General features: G+C 41.6%; 1 protein-coding gene across 1 annotated transcript; it reads right to left on the reverse strand.

The window, feature by feature from the left end:
- Window positions 1–3,492: 3,492 nt before the first annotated feature.
- CWC15 (CWC15 spliceosome associated protein homolog) lies at window positions 3,493–18,685 on the reverse strand. Its single transcript, XM_059838577.1, has 7 exons — window positions 18,545–18,685; window positions 16,513–16,651; window positions 14,357–14,469; window positions 13,371–13,459; window positions 12,535–12,645; window positions 4,123–4,241; window positions 3,493–3,838 (listed from the first exon to the last, which is right to left on the reverse strand). Exons 2-7 carry the CDS (start codon window positions 16,641–16,643, stop codon window positions 3,709–3,711), a joined length of 693 nt encoding a protein of 230 aa, XP_059694560.1. The 5' UTR covers window positions 16,644–16,651; window positions 18,545–18,685; the 3' UTR covers window positions 3,493–3,708.
- Window positions 18,686–27,817: the final 9,132 nt, after the last annotated feature.

The following is a 27,817-nucleotide window of genomic DNA, read 5'->3' on the forward strand; positions in this document are numbered from 1 at the left end:
CTCAGAGAAGCCTTTCTTAGGAAACATGAATTTTCCAGATGTGCCCATTTATGCTCTGCTTGCACTGTATCTTGAGACATATAGCATGGTAGCAAGGCTGTACTTGCTTCTGTCACTAGATATGATGTGTTAATCTGCCTTGGTAAGGAAGATACAGCTGAACTCACAACAAAACTCACAAGACGACTTTGTTTCCTTGAAAGAAGCTTCCCAAAATTTTCCTTCCAAACAGGCATGACAAAATTAGACAGGGAGTTTTGGTTTTGAATAACAACTAGTTAAACTCCCTTCTAGAACCTGACAGGAGATGGAATGAAAACATGGATGAAAACAATTCTGTGGGTACTTCCTTTCCCTCCTCCTGAATCTGTATTGCAGAGCACTATGCCATGAGAAAGAAAATCAGAGAAGCACCTACATGTGATTCTGACTTTTCTTACAAAACCAAAGAAAGCTTCACACTCCAACTAGCCCTGGCTGTAGATATGAATAAACACTTGAGTCTCAAGCACTTTCTGAGCATCCCTTCAAGGCCTGAATCCTAGATTTCTTTGAAGTAAAACGCTTGAGGGCAACATCCCCCATGCATTTGAAGCTTTGACCTCGTGTTCAGATCTCTCCTCCAGCATGAAAGACTTTCAGGTATTTGTAGTTGTGAGAGAAATTTTAGCACCTCAGTGGGAACTGATACCTGCCTGGCTGAAAAGAGACACTGGGCTGTCACCACAGCAGGCACCAGCTGGGCTGCCCATGAGACACTCCAAGGGAAACACATCAAGTATCAGACCACCCCTGCCCCAGGATTTTACTTCAAACAAAATACAAGTGAACAGAGAAACTGGAACTCGCCAAAAAAGGTTTGTTTGGATGAGATTTTTTAAAAAAGAACTCCTTCCAGGCATTCATAGGACCTGGTACCTGTAACAACAAGAAATCCTGAAAAATGCAGATGGCAGTCCTACTGGTTGCAGTAGGAAGCCTGCAATATTCAGCCATCTACTTGAGGAAGACAAATAGACACTAACCATTTTAGAACCCTGTATACACACAGCATGATTATTTCCAGCTGCAGGACTACTATTAGGCTTTATTCCACATACTATTAATCCCTTTAGAATTATAAAACATACTCCAAGAAAAATTTGAAAGACGAGGCTTTGTAAAAAAACCTCAGAAGCTTAACTGTTAGCCCCCATGGAAAATAGATTCTAGTTTTCAGTTGCTATTCCAAAGGTAGCCATGAACAATAGGGAAACTGTTCATAAAGCAGATAGGCTTCGTCTATACCTGCCAGTATGTTCAGGTGTTGCTTACAAAAACACAGGACTGAACAATCCTGATTGCCAGAACTGCAAAATAATGCCTTCCTTGAAATACTGAACATTAATTCTCTTCCACTTCACCTCCTGGAACAAGTTGCCTCTGCCAGGTCCACTGTCCTTGTTGAAAGCTATTTGTCATACTGAACAGGGGTTCCTGGAAAAAAAAAACTGCTGAGAGCAGAGGTGTAGAATGTCAATCTGATTTTTTTTTTTAAGAACTCACTGTCACACTGCAGTTTTACAAAAACAAATGACTTGCTTACTTTTCCTAGAGGCACGCAAGAAGGACAGTAGAAAATTAAACATCAATATTGAAAGCACTTCCCTGACAAAAAAAAATCACAGAGCACTTCAGATTTTCCAGTACTAGTAAAGAAAGTTCCATAATTAATGATACAAAACCCACCAAAAGGTAAGATTTGAGATTCCTTAATTAGCACATTGTGTTGGTGTATTGCTGAGTCCTCACTGTGGGTCAGCTTACACTCCAGGAGGCTAAAATACAAAAGCTCTGAAGGAGAACAACAGAGATAGGATCTGCAAATTCTGTGGTGGAGCTGAAAAACAATGCCAACAAAAACCTTCAAATGAAGCTGCAGCCTGGAGCACTACAGATCTTTCTCCAGAGTCTGTGAGGGAGGGAGCTACTGGGAGAAACGACCCAGCACAGCTATGCATCGTGCCTCAGTTTAAGAAAGGGATGCTCCTGCAGGTGTGCAGAACAGCTGCCTGCATGCCTGTGGAAGACCTCATTCAACCCCAGCCATCTGACTTCTCTAAAGTTATTTTTTCCAGAAAAATTACATTACTTCAGGAACACAAATGATGGTCGCTTTGCATGTGTGATTTTCCACAAGGGCATTGAACTGGCATTCCATCTGTCTCCCCATCCAATAAGACTCTGTGCTCACTCACTTTGGCACAGCAATTAGATCTCGGAATACTGTGAGACCAATGTATTTTTTGCTGTTGCCATGACAACTATGCTGCTAGGTTGGACCTGAAGCAGCAGCTGGATTGTCCACTGCCAGGCCCTGACAAGTACAGCCCTCAACATTTTTTTCTTTTTTCTTCCCACCTTCTAAACACCTCCTTGGTAAATGCTGTCTATTTACCAAGATTTTAGTAGCTTTATTTTAAGAGACTTACAAACGGCACCCATTTTTCTGCTTCCCAAGAACCATCTCTATCATGAGGCAGGCAGCAGAAATAACACAAACACATATTCCTCCAGTAGTTCACATGATCCCAAGCATGCTGAAAATCTCATTTCCAAGTAAAGGCGGGTATGAGCTGCTGGCATTAGTAAGCTATGCTTAGCTTAGTGAAAGGGTGGCAAGAACTGCTAAAGCTAAGGAAAGCTTCTACAGGATACAAGTCAAACAAAAATCTGAAACATTGTGCTCTACATTTACTCTCTCAAGAAAATCAGGTAAGTTTTCAAATTAAGAAGTTGAAAATAATACTAAGAAACAGCAGCTGTGAGAATGAACTCAATTGAGCATAACATAGGCAAGGAAAAGGGCAAGAATTTTACACAAATACATCTGAGTTCTGCCACTGTCACCTCCTAGGCAGGGAGGTAACTGCTCCATTTTGAAAACGTTATGTTCCTATCCAGTGCATCATTTGGCCAAAATTTCAAATGCAACTGAGATGACAGGAGAACAGGAAAAAAAAAATAAACCCTTCATATTTCAGCTTGTTTTTGCAGTCATTCATATTTTATACCATCCCGAGTATTAATATGGACATTACAGGAGTAAACAAAGTGTACTATGGTATCTTGGTATCATTTGTTTGATAAAAACACTTGCAAGTTTCTGACAATTCTTTTACCACCACTAAAGGACGCACACACAGACTGAAAAAGAAACTAAAAACAAAGATTACCTAAGTTTCTAACTAGCTTTTAAGAGGAAGTCCAGTTTGCTACAGAAAGTATAAGCTCCTTTCAGCTCACACTGCTTCCCATACTCAGCTCTTGCTCACCTTTGATTAATACTGACATTTATCTAAGTTGTGTAAGTTATAAACCATCATCACTACAAATCCAGGGCATTTTGGAAAGCAATCTAAATGATCAGCAGTATTTATTGCAAAACAGCTTCTCTCTTTTACCATTTACAGGTGGACAGTAAAAGTAAACACGCAATGAAGAAATAGAACATTCATGTGACACAAACTGGTTTAATTAAACTGTAAAGGAAAACAATATGCAGGAATAAAAACTCCAGATACATAGCACTTAATTATGAAGCTGTTGCTGATCTTGGAAAAGCATTTGAGAATCCATGACCAAACATTCAGACTTAAATTCTGAGGGAAAGGGAGGGAACAGCCACGACCTACCAAGTCCTTCTGCACTACTGCACATAAAACTGTACTACTTGATATATTTTTCCATGAACTTTTTGTGAAACTCTGATCGCAGAGTATCATTGACGAATCTTTTGTCCTTTTTTGTTTCATCTATCCCCTTGGCACAGTTCTTGAAGACAACATCATCATCCCACCTGAAAACAGAAGTTTTTCATTTCAGTAAGCTTGTATGAAAATTAGGTGAGATATACAAAAACATATAAATAGAGTTTGACCCTCTGACAGAACAACTAGTCATCAGGATTAGATTTTAGTCTTTCAGAAAAGATGATCTATTATTCTACCCCAAGCTATCTCCTACACACTTGTGACAAGATCTGAGGAAGGAAATAGAAACCAGCTACAGTGATAACACTTTCTGACTCTGAAGAGCGAGAGTCAGCAAGGTGATGGGTGCCACCGAACAGACTGACAGTACCTCCTTTTAACTTTGAAGTTTGCCTGAGGCTGTGCTGGCCCAGTGAGGTTCAGCAGTGGGTTACCACTCAGGATGTTCTCCATCCGAATTCTTTCTTCTTCAGCCTTTTGCTCTTGCTCCTGAGAACCAGAAATGGATATATTATTTTTCTAGGCCACTTTTCTCCTCTAGCTGGTAGAGATACACATTATTTAGCTTTGAACACTCACACAGATGGAGCTTTAATTCTTAGCTCAGATTTTTCAGAGTGTTTGGCACTTGTATATGAGGAGATTAAGGACAGAAGCAGAGATACTCTACAGAGCTTGACTTTGCTAATAAACTGTCAAACAAGCAACACGCATATCGGCTCTACTTAGCTCTGATGCGCCATCAAATATTCAGGTGAATTCTACCTTTACCATATACATATTTATTATATTAAAAACTGTACACACATTAAAACGTTTTCTTTATCCTCATGAGAAAACACAGTACATCATACAATATTCAGTAGGCAGAAGAAAACATACAGCATATTAAAACTTCTCTATTTTCAGCAGCTGTTTGGATTTTACAACTACAACTTCCCTAGGGACCAATTAAAAAGAATACTGAGAACCCCACAGTGAAATGAACACAGGATGTCATAAGACTATTTAAGAGTTTCAATATTAAGAAGCAGACAAATTTTCTTGCCCTTATACTGTCAAATGCATATAACTCAAGCCTAAGTGAAGCAATGCACTACAAGTAACACAAAGTAATTTCACTGCCCACACTTTCAAGCTCTGTTAGCACATCTAGTGACTTAAATGTTTACAGACTTGAAAATTACTGTTTAGTATTAATTTTACATATTTTTCCACAAGCTTCCACAAATTTTACAGGGAGTGTTCTTTGATGAAAGAACTAGTAGGAAAGAAAGTAATTCTTTAAATTAGGATGACTAAGTAGGTTTCCTACTCTGAAGTATGGTCTGAAGACAATGAATATGGTTAAAAATGGTTAAAAAATGAACTGAAGCTTCATTAGCACTGCAGGAAAATCAAACCATCAAATCACTTAAAAATTATATAGACTAAAAACAAAGAGATCATGAGGTTAGGGTTTTTACCCAAGCTGGGGAAACAAAAACAAAAACAAAACCAAACAAACAAAAAAAAAGCCTGCAGAAAATTAATTGCTGAGGACTTCTACAGGATCCCAAGAGAGGAAACAGCTTCCTTGCTGCTGGAGTTAACAAATTTAAATGCTAAATGTGATGATGATGCTAGCCAGAGTTCCCTAGCTTCAAACATTCAATCAATACTAAGTTATTTATTATGACCTATAATTTACAGTATTTTTGCATTAAATTGATCAGGCATGTAAAATTTTGGATGGATGCCCTATCCCTGGAAGGGTTTAGGACCAGGCCGGATGGAGCTCTGAGCAACCTGGTCTAGTGGAAGGTGTCCATGCTCACAGCAAGGGGGTTGGAAGTAGATGACCTTCAAGGTCCTTTCCAACCCAAATCATTCTGTCATTCTATAAAATTTTCTTTTAAAATACCTCAGCTTTCTTAAGAACATGGATTCAATGGACACACAAATAGCAGATGATGCAGGATCACTGGTAAAGATTTTACTTTTCAAAATCTACTCAAGTTTTAGTTATGAAAAAACACCTACCATTACACTGCTTCTCACAAAATGTAGAACCAGCTGCAATTAATTGCCAGTGGGATGGGAAAAGCTCCCCAGAAGGGCAAATTGCTCAAAAGCAAAGCACAGCTTCAAGACAAGCCCTGTAATGCCCTTCTTAACATATATGCCTTGGAAAAACTTGCTCTTTCCTGCTACTGTATCCATGGAGCTTTAATACAAACCACAACAATTAGAAGTTATTAACACAAATCAACTGAGGTTTTAAATTTTCAAACAGCTCTAAATTTAACATTTGCAGTCCGACTTCTGTTATTATCACCCCAGTAAGTATGGAAACATGGAGAACAAAAATATTTGATATGGAAAAGCAATTTCCTCCCATGTTAGAAATATAAACTCAAATTATACTTTTCTCTGTGGATCAGAGACAAGAAATGTACGCAGCTGCTTAAGCACAGAATGCCAACCTTTGATTTACCATCTTCCTTCCACATAACATGGAAGATCCAGGAGCCATGAAATCCCATTTACCACAGTCTGTTGCCATGTGTTCCCACCTGAAGTCCAGCAGCCCCCAGATTTTTGTAGAGCACATGCATGCAAAGCACTGTTTTGAAACCAAGCAAAATCTTGGATACTGGAACAAGCAAAAACCCAGTACTGATCTCCAGAAAGCTCCCAGGAGGTGATCAGATACTGCTTATGACCATTAGCAAATTTACAGTTGGATGCAAGAATGTGAAGTTTTCTCTGTGTGGTCCAAAATGAGGTGGGCTCTGCACCACTAACTTTAATCTGCAATGCTCCATTAAAAGTGAGGCCCTGAAAACACAACAGGCCAGGGAAAAACACCAAGAGCAAATGAAAAGGCTACAAACCAAAAATTCCTAATCAAGAGAAGGCAGCACTACTAAAACCATTGTAAGAAATTAATAGTCCTTTATTGAAAAATGGCTCTGTGGAGAGAACTTGTTCCAAGCTTCTATATGCAAACAGATGCAGCAGTTTCTCATTTTAGAGCTGGAGTCCGGGTGAACTCTTCTGAAGGTGGCAGGTAGAGCACAGACATTAACTTCAGCCATGATTCAAAGTTACTGAACCTGTGCATCGTGCATGACCTTTTCTGAAGCAGTCATTACTATTTAGGTTTGGGTTTTTATGATGCATGAAAACGCATCCACACACCACTGACATACAGAGAACTACAATGCACTTCACATATGATTTTTTTTAGTGGTCAAAAATCGACTGGAGTCAGCCAGCACCTCTTCAAGAAGAACTGCAGCTCCTCTTCCCTCCCTTTCCCCATTTCAGATTTAATCTCATCAATTCCTACAAAGCAGACGACTCCAGCACTCTCCACCATGCATGAAGAGAAGCAAAAAGCACTCAGTCATTTGAATGGCAAATATTCAGAACCACTAGAGAAAGATAAAGCCAATATTAAGAATCATAAAAAACAGGCATACAGTACTCCCATGTACTTCCTACACACAGATGCACATTCTAATTTTCTATACTAAGATTTCTAAAAGGCATGTTACACATCACCCTAACCTTTATCTGCTTTGATATAACCCACATAATATTCTTCAGCCTCAATCAGCCTAACATAGTTTTCTAATAACAAAGAAAAGCATTAAGTGACAAAATGTGATGATAGAAAAAAAAAAATCAAAGCTGAAATAACACTTTTAAGAAGTGTTATACTACAAGCACTAGTGTAAGACTAAAAGAGGGATTTAGCTCTGGATTAAGACACCAACAGCTGGACATGGTCCCAAAGGCACCTGAGCTCACATCTTGGCAGAGACCTAGAGGATACTAGAGGGAGCCAAGACAGCTTTTAGTGCTCACACTAAATTAGTGTGAGCACTAAATTATGACACAGGAGACCAACCACACTCCAGGCTCTACTGACTGCATCTCCACTGCACCACCATGCAGGCTATGAGACACAACTTGTACACTGCCCCAACAACTTGGCTTTTCTGGCTCAACTGAATTCTGTCTACAGCTGACTATTGCTAGCAAAAAAACTGCACTGGCTTAAGTCAACTACAGTTGCAGAGGACTGGGAAGTGGCAGATAAAATAAGTGGTAGAGACAATCTTGGGAATTTCTTTCCTTAGCATATCTGTTTCTGACTGCAAAGGAAAGAAAAACATCGTTACCATGTTTATTTTGAGCATAGTTCCTACCCTTAGCACAGAGCAAGATTACTTTTACAGAAAGTGCTGAAATTCCCCAAATGACTCCACTGTATAAAAGTTATTTATCCTACTCAGTTTTTATAGATGTTGAGCAGCTGAAAGAAAACCTGAAATAGCAAGTTTCATCGAAGGCTGAAAAAAAGTTAAGAAATATAAACTGCATAACCTGATTTAAATGGTAATTTTTGAATGACAAACTATGACAGCACTGCCTTTAGCAGCAGGGAATGAAATTCAAGAATGCATAGACACACCCCAGTTATCTGACGCTGTGCAAGTTACTAACTCTGTGCAACACAGAGATTCAAATAATTAATTAAAACTTCAAAAACAAAGAGCACCAAGTAATCACAATGGCAGTGTCCACACACAGCTTTGTTATGATTTTGTCCACAAGGAAAGGGATGTTACCACTAGTTCTTGTCAAGGTTTAAGGTGTTCCTGGCATGTCACAAACACTGAATGAAGAAACATACTCTGCCATGTGCTTTTGCCTTTTCACTGAAATTTTCTTAATCACTGATTTCATCTTCTAGTTTTAGTCAGACCCTTGAGATTTAAGTGAAAAGGTTAATAGATATCATGACTCATTTTCTGATGTATTATTTGAAAGCCTGTGACATGGCTAAAACAGGGGGCAGAGCTAAGATTTACTCTGACCACGGGTAAAGTAATATATTCAGTTATAGAGAAACTTAGTGAAATAAAACTGTTAAGAAAAATTAAAATTTTTTCTGCTCTCAGAAGCAAAGCAAAGAATGACTGGATATTAAAACAGGCTTGCCAGAACTGCACACATACATTCAACTGCTCACTGGTTTGAAGTTTCTTTTTAATTTTTTCAACTTACTTTCTAAGGAAGACTTGAAAACTGAAAAAGAAGAGCATTGTAAAGCTTAATTTAGAATATTGAAATGTTTCCTGAAACCCATCTGTGGATGGTTAACACAGACACTGATTTAGTGTTTGTACAGTTTATACAGACCTAGAATAATTCCACAGAAAGGGCTTTCAAAACTAGAATTTCCTGGTCAGTTTAGTGTCTACTAGAAACAATCTGATATTACAATTGTAGAGGAGATGTCAGGAGGACTCCCACTCTCAAACAATTTTTTAAAAACATTCATAGTATTTATTTAATGATTCTAGATAACTTCAGGGAACTAAGCATTTTGAGAAGTTAACAAGCTTTGAGAGGAACTGTTTATTTGACTGACAAGCCATTAGAATCTCTTAGACTCTAATATTGTCAAAATTAGATTTAGAGGATTTCTATGGAAATTTGCGATACCTATATGGGAAGTTAACAGAGAACAGGATGCCCTGTAAAAAGCAGATTCTCACATTTTGGTTTTAACTGCTATTTCAGCACATATGCATTTGGAAAGAAGCCCTTCTTGTTTAATGGCAACTCAAATAATGGACGCCAAAATGATGGTGAAGACTACTAACAAAAATACACTTTACTCTAAATGAAGTCTCAGAAGTAATTGGACCAGCATTTTAATAAATCAAAATAACTAAAGTATCAGAGAAAAATCTACATATGGCACAGGTTTGGGATATATTACAGTAGTTTATCCACTTAATCTTGTTAAGACCCTGGGATGTTCCAAGAAGATGACAAGAAGAGACACATTAATCTGTCTGTGTAACAATGGGGTTAGAGAATGATGATCAGTGTGAAGAGGGAACAGGCATTCACTCCACAGTTTCTCTTTGCCTGGCCACTGGCTTACCAACATTATCTACCTGGGACAGCAGCATTTCAGCAGGTAAAGCATTCCTGTACCTGGATTTGGATTAACAGCAACTGCACAGCTAAGACTTTACATAAAATGCTATCCTGAAGTCATCTGAATTATTAATACAAGGTTACTTACAAAATTAGGTCTAAATCATGGCTTGCAGTACATAGTAACATGAAATAACATGCACCTTAAAGGAAAAGGATTTTATATAAAATAACTCTAAAATGCTTAGCCAGTAACACCTTATACCAAAGCCGTGGAAAACAAGGCATAAGCTAAACAGACTGCACACTAAAGCCAACAAACAGAAGACTTCTTTCCAAAGATGACCCTTACCCCTAAAGACTCCTTCCAAGGCTGTGGCCCACTCTGGCTTTTACTTTTTCCATCAAAGTAGTCTTAGTTTCCTATTCCTCAAAAAACCACAAGAAAATAAAGTTCCAGGTACCTGTACAGAACACTCTATTTATTGAAGATGCCAATTTTAAAGAGAGACTACCTGTGAACACTGCAGGTCTAGATTCTGAGTCTGCAATAGTGGGCACTACTGCAAATAAAAAACACGATTTTATTCAGTATGCATGCAGCACTGGACATTACAAGCCCTGCTGCTGGGTAAGGAGAACATCCATGAAAGTAACATATAATACCTGTAAGAGACAGCAAAACAAAACAAGTGCTATCCCAAATACTTCGTGGCTTTTAGCACCCTCTAGTGACAAAATTAGAATTTCAGAGAGATGATATTCTTACTTTCCACTCAGGATAAAAGAAGCAAGCACTTGGCTATCCGAGTTGCAATTTACTAACTTATTTTCCTAATGCAAGTTTTCTACACTGAAATGCGACAAGTTATGCTGTTTAATCTTGATGCATAACTTCAACTATCAAGCAAAGTGGAAAATCCACACAGACCTACAATTTCATTATAAGAACTATGCAAGGACAACTGAAGTCAAAATCTTTCCTACACATGGCTACACTTAATTTGTAGTTTAGTACATTTCACATAGGAATACACGGTCGAATTGCTGACAGTGTTTTTAAGTAATTTTCACCATGTTGTTACTATAAAAGACAAATTCATTGCTTCATGATGTGCCTCAAATGCCTAGATAAAGACACAAGAGATGCTTTCAGACATCCTTTAATGCAGAAGACTCTCACAGGCCAGATGGGCAATCAAGTAGCAACAGTCTTGTACAGCACAGCTTCTGCAATGAAGCAGCAGGGTACAGCTTTTAGCCTTGCATACTATTCAGGTGCAAAACTGCAGAGCTCACTCGTTTTACAGGCCTTGTTGATTCTAAAGGTAAATTTTTATATTGTTAGGCAAGAACAGGCTGACAACTACAATGCTGCCAACAGCAGCTAAAACATTATCCTCTCCTGGTGTCTGCTGGAAGCTCAGCCCTGTTCACTGACAGCAAAGCATTCATGAAAAACACTACACTATGAATGTGTATGTTAAGCTATAGGAAAGGCTGCAAGTAGTTCAGAGGCACTAAAACATTATGTTGTCAGAACAGCCTTTGATTAGTGTCCTTATCAGCATCTAATGTGTTTATTTAGCATGTTCTAAAAAAATACCTCAGATAAGTTTATACACAGGTGACGGGTGGCTTGGTTTTCTGACAGACTTTTTGATGGTTTGGGGGTTTTGTTTTGTTTTACACTAATGGAGAGTATACCTATAAAAACATACAAAAGCACTCCAGGTGAAGGAACCAAAGTTTCACAAAAGCACTAAAATTATTTAAGCCCTACTCAAAAAGAGAAAGCATTTAGTAATAAATAAGAGCAGATGAGGAAATGCTGCACACTTCCACTGCTTCTGTTGCACCACCAGAGGAGAGTGTTTCAGCAGTGCAGATGAAATACTTGGACTCTAGACTCTGTTGCAATACAATGTTAGAACCAGTACCCAACACAAACCTAAAACTTGTTAAGTTTGACAACACAAACCACTCCCAGAAACTAGTCCAAACTTCCAGTACCTAGAAGTCAAATCAAGAGTTAGGAATTTTGTGAATGCACTTCATCCCAACAATCCATCTTACACAAGGACCACTAGCATAGGATTGAGTCCCACTCACAGGAAAACATCTGTAACTACAGGGACTTTCCTCCCTCTTCAATGGCAGAACATGATATAGAGAGAGAGAGATTATAAGAGAGGTATGAAAGCTACATGTGAATTGAGTTTCTGAAAAGACTACTGTATTGTCATTGCTGTTATTTTGCAGAGACAACTGTCAAATGAATTTGCCTGTGTATAATGACATGAAAATAGTTCTGGTCTTACAGTTCAAACTGGTGCTCCTTGCAGCACCAAGGCTGTAAAAGGACAACTACTGCATAAAACCTGCAGCCATAAGAAGCAGCACCAAAAAGCATAAATAAATAAAAATACTATTTTCATAAATAAAAATAGTATTTCTTGTTTCATACAAGCTAGTTAACAAACAAAATTACGCTGGATTGTATGCAGCTCACTAATGCCACTATATCCTTTGATATGATAGCTGAGTGCAGAAGGCTTACACATGAAATCAAGATTACCTTGACTCACTCCCTGTACAAAGTGTAGGAAAAGGGAATAAAATGTTTCAGAGAGTAAAATGTTCAGTATGTCTTATATAGAAAAAAAAAAAAATCAATAATTATTAGACAGAAAAACAAATCCATCATATCTGAGAGGAGGTCTGAACAGCACTTTGTTTACCAGTTCTCACTCATCCCAAGTACTTAAGGCACACCAGTTTTAATAGACATTAGCTCACAAAAAAAACAAGTGCTTTTTAATGTGTGAGATTTTACCTTTCGAGCTTGTTCTTCAGCTCGTTCTTTCTTGATTTTTTCCAGTTCAGCCAGAAGGGCTGCAGTGTCATCGTCATCACTGTCTTCCAAGTCCTCATCTTCATCATCTTCCTAATAGTAACAAACGGAAAGCAAGAATCAGCTTGCTCACTTAATTTAATAAAAAATGGCCCTGGGCTGCCCAGCTAAGGCTACAATTTGCTGCTGGCTGATTTCTGAAATACTTGGGTAGCAACAAATACAATACAAATAGGGTTTTTGCTCTTTTATAGTAAAGTCAAAAGAAAAATGTGTTTGTGCTTTTGGGATAACTGGAATTAAAAATGCTATGTAATTGACAGACTCTAGAGAATGAGTGCCCTCAGTCACTCTCTAATCATTGTGATACAAGTCATTCTGTGTGCCTGATTAACTTGTCCAGTACCGCTGGAACCAAAAACCACAGGATTACAAAACCCAGAGCTTATTGTCAAGCCTTTGACTTAACTCCTAGATATCAGCAATAAGAAGCACAGTCAGAGGCAAGAATTAGTGGCTCATGCAGACTGTCATTTGCAAGTACCTCAACAGTTCTACTCTTGGGGAATTCTTACTGAGCCAGTGGTAATTCCCCATACTGTAAGTGGTATTTTTGTGCTTTCCAAGAATACCATTACAGCATGGATCAGAATCCTCTGAACCACTCTGGACTTTCACCACAGTACAGAAGCTGTAAAAGGAAAACATGTTGGAACCTGTCTGAAATATTTAGGCAGCCAAGAAGTACATATAGCATTAACAGCAAATCCTTAAGGCAGGGTAACAAAAGGGAAGAAGACAGAAAAAAAAATACATACATCAGTAAGAGGATCATCTGCATCAAGATTTGCCGCAGGAATCTGGTCTAGCCGAGGCTTCTTAGACACAGAAGATGATGTTGTATGTTCTATGGTGTAAGAGTAAAACCAAAAAGTGTCTAAGACATTTCATTTAACAGCATCTAGTGTCAGAAAGCAAAAATCTTCACAATTTGTCTTGCATTAGAGTAAGAGAAACAAGCTTATGCTTACTTTCCCCTCACTTCTCAGTTATAATGCCCAGGTTAATTCCTCCCCCCAGGAAGCCTCAAGAGCAGCAACAACATCCCAAACTTACAGTTTGGTCTCCAGAAGTTTTTATAAGTCATTATTATTTCAATCAGAAAAAAAACCATAAAAAACAGATGTGGAGAAATATTCTTATTACATATATCCAACTGGAGGGTTCCCATTTAGGATGATCCCAAAGCATTACTGTTGGCTAGTTTGGTCCAAACAACATCTACTTTCTTCTGTGAATTTGAAAGCCATGCAATAGCTTCACACCTAAACCTAAAGTACAAGAGGTTGTACTTTAATACTAAAAATTAGAATTTCTCAAAAGGCTCTTTGATTTTGTTATTACTTCACCATATGTGAAGCATACTTTCAAACAGATTTATTGTTACACTGGTGCTATAACAGCAGAAGATGAGTCATTACTCTTTCTCCTTCCCGTCTTGCTCATCCAAGTACAAAATAAAGCCCTTTATCAGCTGTACACACTTGTTGCCAATTCATTACAATTATACTGCATCAGCTGGGCATGCTTTTCTACAGGCTGGCCTAGATTTCTGCTAGCATGAAGCCAGCGTGAAAGCCAGTGGACATTCCCTTGCAGGTCAACAGCCCTGAACTATCAGGCCAATACCTTAAATTCTACTCTCATGACATGCTGTCTGCAACTGCAAACTTCTTACAACACCAAATTTCATGCAAGAGCAACGTTTCACAAAGGAGTTAGATTTTTGTTTCTTGGTTTTTACCTCTGGTTGGTCTGTCTCTGTTCTTTTCTCTGGCGGCAACGCGTTCTCTCTCCTCCAGCTCCCTTCTGAAATCACGGTTACGCACCTCTTCAGGAGCATCCTGAGTGGTCTGTCTAAAACAACAAATCAGGAGAAAGCCTGAAGTTTGACACTCTGCAGCTGGGGGCAAGTTTTTCATGGAGGCCAGTAAATCCTGGGCTGAACAGATAAGGATGGGGAATAAGAACTGGGTTCCATGCAAATGTATGTTTATTCTCTCTTCAGCAGAGCCCTCCTGTGTATGTATGCATTGCACACACAGACCTGCCACACCACACACCCCTGCTCCTCCTGGTGGCTCCTGAATGGATGAAAGGACCTTACTTAAATTCCTATGAAACAGGATGGTAACATCTGTCTGTATTTCACTATGTTGAAATGTTCTGTTCTCCAGCAGTCCAATCCCAGTGTCCTAGCAGACATCTACAAACATCATGGTCACCTTTCTTCATTGTTTTACCACAACAAGCTGCTCCTGCAAACCCAATCTCTAAGGCTTACAGATAAGACCAAGACTAGAACATCCTTTCCATGAATCTTTTCTTCTCCGTGAGCACAGACCATGACCAATAATAAAAAAGTTGGGACAACAGGCAAAACACCTTGTAAATACATGTCACCCCTCTTTTATACAATGACACACTGGCAAAAAGCAATGAACTACATATTTCTGAGCCAGATTAAATTCCACCTAGAGGCTGCTGAAATTTTTGTGGATATCTTGAAAAGAGCTAGTGAATAAAAACAAGCAGCAATTGCTTTTGGCTCTCTGTGAGCCCAGTGCTGGAAGTAAGAGCACCTGGAAGAAACCCAGGTGTGAGCCATTATAAACACATTGTGTGCACAGCCCAAAGTCTTTATCATAAAGCCTTTAATTTGCTTTTGTAATTTAAAAAATGAATTTGGAGTCATTGTTAGAGCTCCAAAATTTCCCCAAACCCTGTGCTACGCACACAAACATGAGTGGGGTTGAAATACTGGACTTTTCCTGCAGTGATACAGTCCTGGCAACTTAACAAAAACAACTTTTTATAATGTATTTGGAAGGAAGAACAGAAGACACTTGATGCTCCCTCCATCTCTCCCTCTCACACAAAAGGAGGGAATTGAAACATATATTGTATATTCCGGCCCCCACAGACTTCTTCCAAAGCAACAGACTGGTGTTACAAACCACACTTTTTTTGCAAAACAAACCACCAGGAATTTTCCCCATAACAGCAAAACACATTTGACAGCACTTTTTGTGTTGCTTGTTTTGGTATTCTCCAAAACACTCAGCTCCCTTATGAATACATATTGTTGAAAACAAAAGGGGCAGGAGAGAAGAGGTGGCAGGGTACATATCTACACAAAAAAGAGCATAAGTAAAACCTTAACAGTAATTTCACTGACAAGAGTAACATCAATTAGATAAAATGAGCATTTTTAGATTGACACATTTAATTTAAACTCTATCATGCTGACTCCAGGTTTTATTTACTCTTTCAAAAAGATAAAAATTTATTATTAATTTCAAACATATGAAAATATTCCCAAGATCACATTATCTTTCTCATTCGTTAAAGAAATTTCTTCTCCCAGGACCTGCATAAACCATCTGCAGCTTAACATCACCTCTTCCAACACATTCCACTACCTGAGTGCTATTCCATGGCTGCCCTGCCTCCTCTCAATGCCCTCACACAGTCCTTCGCCAAATACATGATGTGGTTTTCCAGCTTTCAAGATGTGCTTAACTTCACTTCTCTCATCCCAACCTACTCTGTAAGTGACAGTGTTCCCTGTGGCTCACCCACAATGCCAACTTACTTTCCACTTCACTGCCCAAGAAGTTCAGTCTCCAATGTTCATCTTCTGATAATTCATGTACATAAACAGCAACAAATTATCACTAAAATTAAACCTCCCCAAATCACCTGCAATGCATTTGAACTACTAGCTCTGCTTTTGAGACTTTCACTTTTAGCCCACTTGTTCAGCCCTCCTGTACAATCTCTGAACCTTGCTCAGTGTCAAGCACATCAAGATGTATTGAGAAAATTTTAGACTATCACGCATAACATAACAGTCATTCCCAGCTTGCTTTGCCATGACACTCAAAAAATGATACTAACCTGTATTTGATTTTAGTATGAGAAGGAAGATCTCTGCTAGAATATTGTTTGGATAGCTGGCTTAAGTCTCCTTCACCTTTTCCTCTTCCTCCTCTTGCAGGTTCAAACGTCGGCCTGGCTGCTGTCGTCATCTTCACTCCTACAGAATCAAGGGATGAAACAAGTTCTTACTACAATTCACAGTGCAAGACACTCCTTAGGAGCTACTCTGCTCCTGCAACTGTAGAAGCAGTGACAAGCCCCAGTGGTAATATACAGCTGGCATACCAGCTGTCATTCAGCTCATGATCATCTAAATTTAAGTAGTGTTTCATTGACAGAATCCATTCAGGTTTCACAATAGAGTCTTTTCCAATATGCTTGGGAAAATGGACACTGACTTAAGTATGGAGCTATGTTTGTAAAGTAAATAACACCAGCCAGGAACTGATCTCCCATCCTTAAAGCAAGCAGTACAGTCTTGTAACTAAGCTCTTTCTCCTCCTGAAAAACCACCCTTTAAAACGACTGCCTACTGGGCTGAGCCCTTCACTACTCCCCAGACCATTGCTGGTGCCACCACCAGGAACGCTGGCTCACAGAGACCACAGACCACAGTGTGCCTAGGATGGTGCTGATCATTAACCACTGAGGAACACCAGGCAACATCAACAAAGCACAAGGAAAAAAGCTTGGATTAATGGAGAAGTCGTTACCAGCTCTCCCCTAGAAACTGCAGGAACTCAGCATGTCCTAAAAACCAAACTGGCAGATGCCCAAATTTCTACCATCAGTTCCTCTGTGACTAAGAGCGAATCAGGCTCCAACCAGCCTCAGCCACCCTGGGAGCACACACTGTGTTCAGCACTGCCTGACAGGACCAGGAGACCCTGCAAGCCCAAACCAAGCTTTTTTTGTTAGTTTGTCACTTTGAATGAGAGCACAAAATACCCAACTTCAGCATCAAAATGATAATATAATGTGTGGCCTAAAGTAACATCCCATCAGGCAGAACAGTTACTGCCCCTGAACTACTCAAAAAACAAAATTAACAGAGAGAAACATCTTTAAAAAGAAGTGAGATGGTAACTAGCATTGGCTTGTTAATCAAGGACAGCCAACACTTTTCAGTGATGCTGTACCAGTCAGCTGAAGATCAGTGAGCCATTTTAGATCTCTTGGCATGCATTCTGCCAGACCCATGATCCAAGAAAGTCAGTTGCTCCCATAACTTATCCTGTGCTAATTATATGTAACAGGGGGATCCATAAAATCAGGTGAAGAACAAGATCTGGTGTGGCTGCAGTAGTTTCAGGAAGCATCTGGAAAGCATCCCTGCTTCTCAAAGGTTACAGAATTAACCAGGTTGGAAAACACCTCTGACACTGTTGAGTCGGACCTGTGACCAAATACAACCTTATCAACTAGACCAGGGCACTAAGTGCCAAAATTCAGTCCTTCCTTAAACACTTTGGGGGATAATAGCTCCACTATCCTTGGGCAGCTCATTCCAATGTCCAATCACCCCTTTGGCGAAGAAATTCTTCCTAATGCCCAACCGAAACCCCCACTGGCACAACTTCAGGTCACTTCCTCTTGTCCTGGGAAAAGAGCCCAACCAGCTGACTCCAACCTCCTGTCAGGCACTTGCAGAAAGCGATAACGCTCTCCTGAGCCGCCTCTTCTCCAGGCTAAACAATCCCAGCTTCCCCAGCCGCTCTTCACAGGACTAACTCAGTCTAGATTCAGCTTGGCCTTCAAAGACCCAGACTCAAACTTAAACCTCTCAGATTTCAGAAATATCTGAAGAAGCCTCTCTAGCACTACCAGGAATTATCGGCCAACAGGGAATTACGGAGCTCGGCCTGCAGCTGGATTGCCTTGGCCTTGCCAGGCTGCGCCCTGACTGGGGAATCCAAACCGCAGCGTCAGGCCCGGCCGCAGCCCGGCCCCACGCCGAGCCCGCCTCCCCCCCGATATCCCCTGCCCCAGAGCCGCCTTTCCGCCTTCAGACCCCTCCCGCAGCCTCCCTGCCGCTTTCCCGGGCACTCACAGCGCGGCCTCCTCCGCCCTGCGCGGCCAAGCCCTACACCGCCACCATAATTCCGCCAGGCCCCCACAATGCCCCGCGGCGGGCCATAGACACGGGAGGGCTGGCCATAGAGAGGGGCATAGAGAGCGTATCCGCCATGATGGCGCCGGAAGTGCGGGGGCAGTGGCGCCGCTGCCTCGGTGGCAATGGCGGCTGCGCTAAGGGGTCCGGGCGAGGAGGGATGGGGGTAAGGAGAAGGGAGGGCTGGTAGCCTTGGAGAGGTAACAGGGGAGGATAGAAACAATGGCAGGCGGAGGAGAAGGGACAACCTTGGGCATTCTCTTTATGCGGGGGGGCTGTATTAGGAACATCAGGCTAAGTTTCAGTATAAGGTAGCAAGTCACATCTGACTTGTCCCTGCCCTCTTGCAGAGAAGTCCTTTACGTGGTGTAGATGTTTATACGATAGACTTAGATTGGCTGTAAGGAAGATACCTTTTACTGTGACGGTGTTGTGGCGCTGGAACAGGATGCACGGGGAAGCCGAGGATGCTCGAGCCCTTCAAGTGTCCAGGGCCAGGCTGGACGGGGCTTTGAGCCATTCGACACGGGGGTTAGAACCAGATGCTCTTTAAGGTCCCTTCCAACCCAGACTGTTCTGTGATTCCATAAACATTGCTGTCTGTGTAAAGAAGTCAAAGCACGAACGACGATCACTAAGGAATTAAATTCCCCCTCTTAAAATGCAGCTCCTTCCTTGCGTTTATTGCTCCTTTTAGATGCACTTTATTGTCAGGCTTCTGCCAATCCGCTCTTAGACATATGAAGTAAAAGGCTCTCTGAGGTACCTACAAATGGGCACACACACACTTTCCCGAGTGCTCGACACCCAACATGCAATTTAGGAGAGAGCCCACAAGAGGTCCCACGAATATTGCTGTCCAGGGAGCTACAGCAGCAATGGCAATTGCACCCTTTGCAATCAACGAGCCATCAAAGAAAGCACTTGGAAGAACTGGGCCTTTAGTACAGAAAGAAACCAAATATTTTAAGCAAGTTAAGCTCCACTCTGAAGTTGAATAGTGACAGTAATTACTGTGTCATGTCCTCAGAGCTACGCCAGTCAGTAACCAAGTATCCAGCACTGCATTTTCTCATCTGCAAGCCTCTATCAGCAGCCTGTGAAATGGGTTTATGATTTCTTCCACTACAGGCGGTTTAAACTCAAGATCAAACCTTGCAGAGAAGTTTGGCTTCGGGAAATTGGTGTTGTTGGGCTACAGCTCACAGCAGCCTGAACTGAGTGCATCATTCTGCAATGGTGGGTGTTACTCCTAGATTATGAATCTGTGGACTTTAAATGAAGAGGCACTGACTGTTATGCTAATTTGACTGTCGTGGTGCAGCAGAATGTCATGTTTTGCTCAGTAACATGTCCTGAAGGCAGTGCCTACTGTTCAGTTGTAATATCCATCTGGCAGAAGGTATCAAGTCTTGATTAAAGACCTCCAGAACTGAAGAGACCTCTCCTGCTCTTGGGTTAGAAGAAAAGGCAAGCATTCCATTGTGTGTTAAAAACTAGCACAGTTCCTGCTCTGAGCAGATTGGAAGATTCTTCAAATAGTAAAGGAATAGCTTTGTGTCTTTGGCGAAAATTGTTCCCCAGGGAGCTTCCCTTCCCCTAGACTGGTGTACCAAGATGTGTTTTATGGTGAAGGGCTTGATTTCCTTAGAAGACTTGAGATAAAGAAGGATATTGGTGAAGTGGAGGTGCCTGAGTCCAGACTCCTAAAAATACAAACTCAATTTTGTTGCAAAAGCACCTAACCTTCACAGGTGCACAACGTTTGGGTTTAAAGATCTCAAACCACACAGAGTTTTTCCCAATCTTGAACTCGTTTGGTTTAGTTTAGGAGTATGAAGTTTAGCACCATATTGTCTCCAGGGCCTATCAATAATAGCTGGTCTGTTCCCCAGCTCAAGTGCTCAGAGAGCCTTCATCCAGTAACTATTCTCAGAGCATGTCCACACTCATCAATATCACCATCAGCTTCTCAGTCCCTCTGTGTCACATCACAGAGCTGTTTCCCAAGGGGGGAACACCCTACACATGGAGAATTATTGCCCCACCAGGCAGGCTTTGACATTTAGGGACATTCTCCATGTGTTTTTGACTAGCCAAGCATAAGGGAAGGGATTAAAGATCCACCAAAGTGCAGGGATGTAGAAGGGGACACCACTCAAGTTAAGTGGTAAAGGTGGCAAGTATGAATTCCTGTGTTCCTGGATTCTGCATTGAAATGTCATCAGATAATGTAAACAAGTAGACAATAACAAAGATCTTCCTATGGCTGTTCCAGTCTTTGCTGAGAATTTGGCTGTGGCAACGCTTAGAAAGGTGTTGTGTGCTGCATGGAAAACATGAAAAGCAGAAGTCGCCACTTCCCTTGATCATTTCCTCCAGTGATTAATTATCCTCACAGTTTAAAACTGCACCTTATTTTTAATTTCAGTTGTCTTTGTTTCCAACCACGGGTGCCTTTTGTGCCTTTGTGTGGTAATTTTAAAAGCCTGTGTTCTCACTAGATATTTAGACTTTGTAATCTAGTCTTGCTGCTGCCTGGGCTCTTCTAGTCTTGGGATTGTTTTCTTCCTCACATCAATTATTTGAGGGCTATTTCTTGCTCTCTATTCAATCTGTTGACAACAAAAATATAAAAACTGTTTCAGCATCAGCTCCATCAATGTGAACTAGAGAGATGTAATCACTTTCCTACCACAGCTTTCTATGTGGTTGTTTATCTGAGGATCATGCTGCCCTTTTTACCCACACCACTACACTGGGGGCTTGAATTCAGGTATATGTCCATGGTGACTCTTGAATCCTTCTCAGAGTTGTCATTTTCTGGATTAGAAAATTCCATGTAGTCTTTGAACTGCAACAAATAAACATATTTGGTTGTGTTACAGGCATCAGTCTTAAAAATAAATCCTTTGCTGGTGTCACTGGCATAGTCTCTTAGTGTCCTTTATGGTACCTGTACACATTCTCAGTGCAATTTTGTATTTGCTTGTGGATCACATCAGGAGACCAACATTCTTTGGATATTGCAGTGCTTTAGGATGTAGTGCTGGTCCTTCTCTGAGATCATGGCAAGACTGCAAAAGACATAGTGTCCTGAAAGAGAACAAAAACATTTCTAAAAACCTTGTGCCTGTCTGGAACCTTGTTAATGTTTTTCTCATCTACTTCTTGGCCTGCAGTGTTATGAAGATTGTTTATGTTCCTAATGGACTTTAAAAACTCCCTTTTAGCCTTGCCAGTGTAGGGATTTTTTCCTGTTTCCTGTGTAATTTTTCTGTTCCTGAAATCTTTCAATGTATATTCTTTGGGTTTTGGTTCCCCTTTCTTCCATCTCTAGCATTTCTCTTACTTACTGATTTTCACTGTTTTTTTTTCTGAATCCAGAAAGGCATTTAGTTGAAGCAATTGTAATTCCTGAGTTTTCATGTCTCCCACTGTAGGCTGTCTTCTTCTCACCCTTAAAGTACAGCAAGACAATGTGCAATCTCCTCTTTCAAAGCAGTGCTCTGAAGGTGAGCATTTTCCTCAGCAGGGCAGAGGTTCAGTGCTGGAATGGAAATCTCCCGGCTTGAATGTTCCCCTTGCCTCCTCTTTCTTGCGAGAGCCTGTTTTTAGCTGTCTGAGGCACAGCTTGCATGGCTGATCAGCAGTAAATTGTAAATCCTGTTTCTGCTTTGGAGTGGCCACAGCACACAGCACCGTTTCCTCCCGCAGGACGCTGTGTGCTTTGAAGGATTGTGCCTCCTGCTGGGAAACAGATATAGAAGGGCACAGGGGATTGTCAAGAGTGGAAACTTGGTGCAGGAATGCTCAGCATCCAAACCAGCCTTAAAAGAAGTTCGCGGGAAGTTGCTGTTTCCTTGATTGGAAAAAGAATAGAAGCTGGGCAAGGCCATGACTCAGCTGGTGAGTCAGCAGGGGCTGCTTTCCGATGTTCTGTTCTTTTGCTCTTTGCCACACCTTCCCTGCTGCCTGCTATGGGACAGTAAAGGCCATTTACTGCTGCTTCTCTTTGCTCACAAAGTCATTCCAGCCTGTAACCTCTGCCCTGACGCCTCCCACTGCACCATCTCTCCAACTTTCTGCTTCTGCGCTCCATTCCATTCCATTCCATTCCCTGGGCCGCTGGGATTTTTGTGCCTTCAGTACTCCAGTCATGGGTGCATTTAGCAGCTGCAGACTCTTGCTTTGCAGCAACAGAGACGTGACCTAGATTGTGACCTATTCACCACAGAGGGAAAAGCCCAGGAATGAGCAGAAATTCCCTGGAAGAAAAAACACAGGATGAGAAGCTGATCTGGATCCTCCCCGTGGCAGTGATGACCTGCATCAGACACCGCAGACTGTGGTTCCTCATTAAACGAGCCAGACCAGTGCTGCAGGTCCAACGCACTGGGTTTTGAATGCATCTTCTGTCAATTGTTTCTTCTCTGTCTGCTTCGCCACATGCACGGCTCTCCGCCGAGATCCCAGTGCTTTTCCAGCGTGACACGTGATGTCAGCCAAAAGGCACTCAGGGACTTGGGGAAGGGAGGTGCTGCAGGAAGGAGTGGCGCCCCAAGACACACATAGCTAATGCTTCCTGGACTCACAGTTTTGGATGCATGCTCAGCTCCCTGGAAGCTCTCTTGTTTCTACTGAAGGGATTTTTTTTTTTTTGAGCTTTGACAAAGCGAATAATTTTAGCCATGCACTATTTACATCCAGGCAAGCAGCCAGGACATACCTCTGTCTATGGTTGCATTCACTGTTAAGCAAAAGTGTCCTACTGTTTTATTTATTAACCAAACATTTCTAATAGCCAAGCTAATTTTATCCTTTCCTTAATGCTGGCTGATGATGACTCAGTCTGGCTGGGAGGAGTCTCAGTAGCACAGTGCCCAGATTTTGAAAACCAGGGTTATAGGAGGGAGGGACTGGCTGTCCATGTACCACAGTGGCTCTGGCTTTGAACCTGCTCACTTTACCTCTCCCTTTGTGTAGGTGTGCAATAAGGAAACCAGTGAAGAAATTCACAAGTGAGTTTGTTAGGCAGGGTGGGGTGGAAATGACCTTGTCTCTGTAAGAGTCAGCTGCAGCTATAACTTTTAGCAATAACATCAGGAGCTGGTACACATACCTCTCTGGAAGTTTTTTAATGTTTTAATGCTTTATCAATATTTTCTCTCTGAATCAGTCCTCAGTTTATGTGCATCTCTCCCTTAGCTTTGGGATTACTCTCATACAGCTCCAGGTAAGTGAGATATCTAGTCTAGGCAAATCTTTAGGGCCCTTTATATGTTCAGTGGACAGTAACAGGTTCCTCTGGGAGGTGATTCACTCCCCTACTTGAGCAATCCCAGAAAATCCTGCTCTAAGTTTCATTAGTAATTTACAAAGCAACCAGAAAATGTGGAGTTTACAATGTAAAACTAAAAAGATGAGGTTAAGACAAATGAGATCCTTCTGGATTCAAAATTTCAGTTACTGAAAGCTTCAAGATGCAGGTGAGTACTTCTTGTAAACAGGGCTCTAAGGAATAGTGAACCCAGTGTGGAAGCACAGAATCTCCTAATTTATCTCCAGTCTCCAAACCAGGAATACAAGGAGGAGTTTATAAGAAAAGTGAAACAGCTCTATGTCATTCTGACCAAGTTAAAGCACAATTCAGGTTCCTTTCCAGGAACATCTCAGTAGTGCAGTCCTCAAACCAATTGAAAAGAAGGTCAGCCATAGGATCAATTTCTACTACCTCCAAAGATGCCACACGAATATAATAAGTGTTCCTACCTAAGAGGATTCTAGCTGGTATCAGCCAGCAGTGAGTTCTCTTAACCACTGTGGTAACCTTTAGTTATTCTTAGTTATCCTTTATTTACTGAACTAGCACACTGAGTAAAGGGTTTGGCCAGTAATGAGGCCTCTCAGGCTTTGAGTTTTAATCAGCCACATTGTTTCTTTCAGACGTGGGCAGAAGTGGGTTTATTCTGATTCAGATGGAAACATAGAACAAGAGCTTGAAAAACAATGAAATCCCTACAAGTGGGATCAACCAGGTTGTTTTTATTTTAGTTCTTGATTGCAAATTCACAGTATTTTAGCTGCTGGGGCCTCAAGGGAGCATCTTGCATTTGTGGAACTATGTGAGTACAGAGGGCTGGCACTCAGGAAACTGTTATTTTCTTCCTAGCACTGCCACTAGCCAGGGGACCTTGACAAAGTCATCCCCTCTCCCCAAGTCTTATGCATTTTCCTTTTTATGAAACCACAAATAATGAACCAAGGGTTTTTGCTCTGCAACTTGTAGATGTAATGTCCCATTTAAGTGCAGCCTCTGAAATTTGATTTCCCATATTACCAAGCCCATAGGGCTTTGACATTTAATTTTATCATCAGAACCATCACCTTTCTTTGTGCAAGACTTGTGAACTGGGTCCTGTTGTAGGACTCAGACTAAGGATAAAGCAGGCTTCTCTTACAAGATCAGTAACCCTGACTGAAGCTGCTTACAGATTACACCAGCCTGGCAAAACTTGTTCCCTTCCTAGCTTTTTATCTCTGTTTTGTGATTTGTACAGAAAGACAGGAGGAGTTCAGTTGAAGTTTAAGTGGTTAATACTAGTTAGGAGTATAAAAACACAATTAGCAGAATTGGTTGGTTCAGGATTTCTGGTGCCAATTTCTTCAGCTGAACATTGAGCTCCTTTGTGGGTGTAAGCAGGAGGCCTTGCTTCCCTCCTTCAGGGAAGCATGCAAAATGGGGCATTGCGTGCTCCCCTGAAGACTTGGGGCACACCAAGGAGGGTGTGTGTGCTGCAAATGCCTCTGCAGATCTGCCTCATCTTGGCAAGACACTGCCTGTTTCTGTATCATTGCTATTGAGGATTAGTTATTGCATCCAAGCTTTGCATTTCCCTCCCTTTTCTTGTTCTCCTTGTCCAGTTGCCTGCCACAAGCGTGGTGAAAGCAGACACATCTCACATCTATCCCTGCAAAAATGCACACAGTGAGAAGCTTGACCTCATTGCTCCTATCCAGAACTATCTTACTGTGCCCCTAAATAACTTGGCTTTGCTATCCTTGGAGGTAAAAATTTAAGCGGGAATAGAGGGAGGAGTCCTGGTCCTGTGCAAGGTGCTGCATCCCACTGGTGGGGAGTCCCAGCCACCAGAGCACAGCAGTTAGTGAGCAGCTGTGGAGGGAAGACCGATAGAGCTGGTGCCTGTGGGGGTAGGGCTTGCACAGGAATGTTTGGTGTGTGATGAATGTGCCTCACTATTTACATCTCTCCCCCCCTTCAAGTTTTCATTGTGCTGGAGCCTGCCTACTCCAGCAGCTCCAGCTCCTGCAGTGTTTACCAGCTATGAGCTTGGTAGTCCGTGCTTGGTAGATTTCAAAGCACTTCCCATCAGGTGTAAGGATGCTCAGTTAGGAACACATGGGGTAGTTACACAGGCCTTGTGCTGGAGGGAGGTTAGAGGCCTGTGGTGCTCTCAAGGGAGTTCTGGCTCCTTTGGCTGCTGCACAGAGGAGATTGAGAGCACCATGTCCTGGCACAGGCAGGCTCAGAGGGATTGTAAGCAGAGTGGTCCAGGCTAGACTGTGAGACTCTTCCTCTTGTGCTTTCACTACAGAACTAAAGGGCAGAAGGGGATTCTCCTTCTGATTATTTGTGCAAAGTTCAGTGGCAAGCAGCCCAGGGCAGCAGAACAGTGACCTCTGTCAAAGGCTTTTGCGGGGTGAGGCACTTGAGGCCAAACCTCTTCTGCCTCCTGATGGAAATAAGATCTAAACATCAATTTCCTAGATGCTGAACTGAGTTTGAGAGAGAGAGAGAAAAAGTTACCTTTCCTCAGGGGCTTTGGGTTTTGCACTTGTAATTTAACCTGCAATCCCAACTGCCACCTGTTTGTTTAGAGGTCTAATTTGAGGCCAGTACTTCCTTCCACCCTGCTGTCAGTATGACTAAAAGCACTGCTGCTTTTTTATTTTAGAGGAAATACCCTGCCTGGCTGTCATGCACTGATGCTATTCTGTGAACTCTAAGGCAGAATCTGAGCCCTATATTTGTGGTAGTGACAGGATCCTGGACTAGTGACTGTGTTTTTCACATCTGAATTTCTCCCTAGGCAGTACTGGCCAAGAAGCAGCATATGTGGAAAATATGATATTACATTTATGCCTAGACCAGTTGCAATATATATTTCAGTAGCAAGCCAAGGCCTGAAACAAGAATGGAGAGAGAGCTGCTCATTCTTCTCTCACACAGCCAAAACACTTAATTTTTCATGAACTAAGTCTCTGTGGTGGCAGGAGTACATTAGATCCTGCCTGAGGTTTGTCTGACCAGCTGGATGTGGAGATCCTGGGTTCACTTTAAAGCTGGTGCAGAGACAGAGGCACATCTGGAGGAGGCCACCTCGTCCTCGCCTGGCCGTGTAGAATGATGCAAGTCAGAGCCTTGTGGTGTCTGCCTCTCTGCTATGGCTGTTGGGTTGACTGGGCTCCATAGGGGCATCTCCACTGCCAATCTGAGTGGCACAGAGGGTGCTGGAGCTGGGGAGCAGCTGAAGCCTCATATCCATCTATCAGGTTTGGCCAAACCTTTAATGCAGAACATCTCATTCCTCCTGCTACTCCTTGGTTCCAAAACACAGTGCTGTTTCTGGAGACAGGCAGTCCTGGGTGTGGTTACTATCTTGCCTCTTGATTAGAGGTTCTGGATCCCGCCAGCAGGTTTAGCTTTCTCAAGGGTTATGGCTTTCTCCTTCCCTCTTCTGAAGATGATGCAAGCCTAACAAGCCTGTACCTCTAATTTTCTTCCCACTCACCAGTCTTTTGTCAATGCAGACTGTCAGGAGCTGTCTCACGCCTCGTTTTGGGCAGCATGTAGCACGGCAAGCTCTCAGCATCGACTGAATCACACCGCACTTTTGAAAATATAAAATAAAACAAATAGTAAAAAAATCAATATTAACACCTAGAAGAAAAGCATGTAAGTGGATAACTTCTCTGTCCAAAACAGATTTTAAGTGTGTAAGAACTGTTGTGGCTCTGACTAATTGACAATCTGTAAAACAAAGGCCATTACAGTTGAAACATGAACTCCTTTTTTTTTTTTTTTTTTTTTAATAGTTGTTATCATGTTAAAAAGCATCTCCTAATTTAAAGAATGGAAGTACTGGAGCTTTCAGCACATGTCTAAATAGCTCATTTTGACAGATAATCATT

Source organism: Haemorhous mexicanus, chromosome 2 (genome assembly GCF_027477595.1).
Source record: "Haemorhous mexicanus isolate bHaeMex1 chromosome 2, bHaeMex1.pri, whole genome shotgun sequence".
NCBI classification, from domain to species: Eukaryota; Metazoa; Chordata; class Aves; order Passeriformes; family Fringillidae; genus Haemorhous; species Haemorhous mexicanus.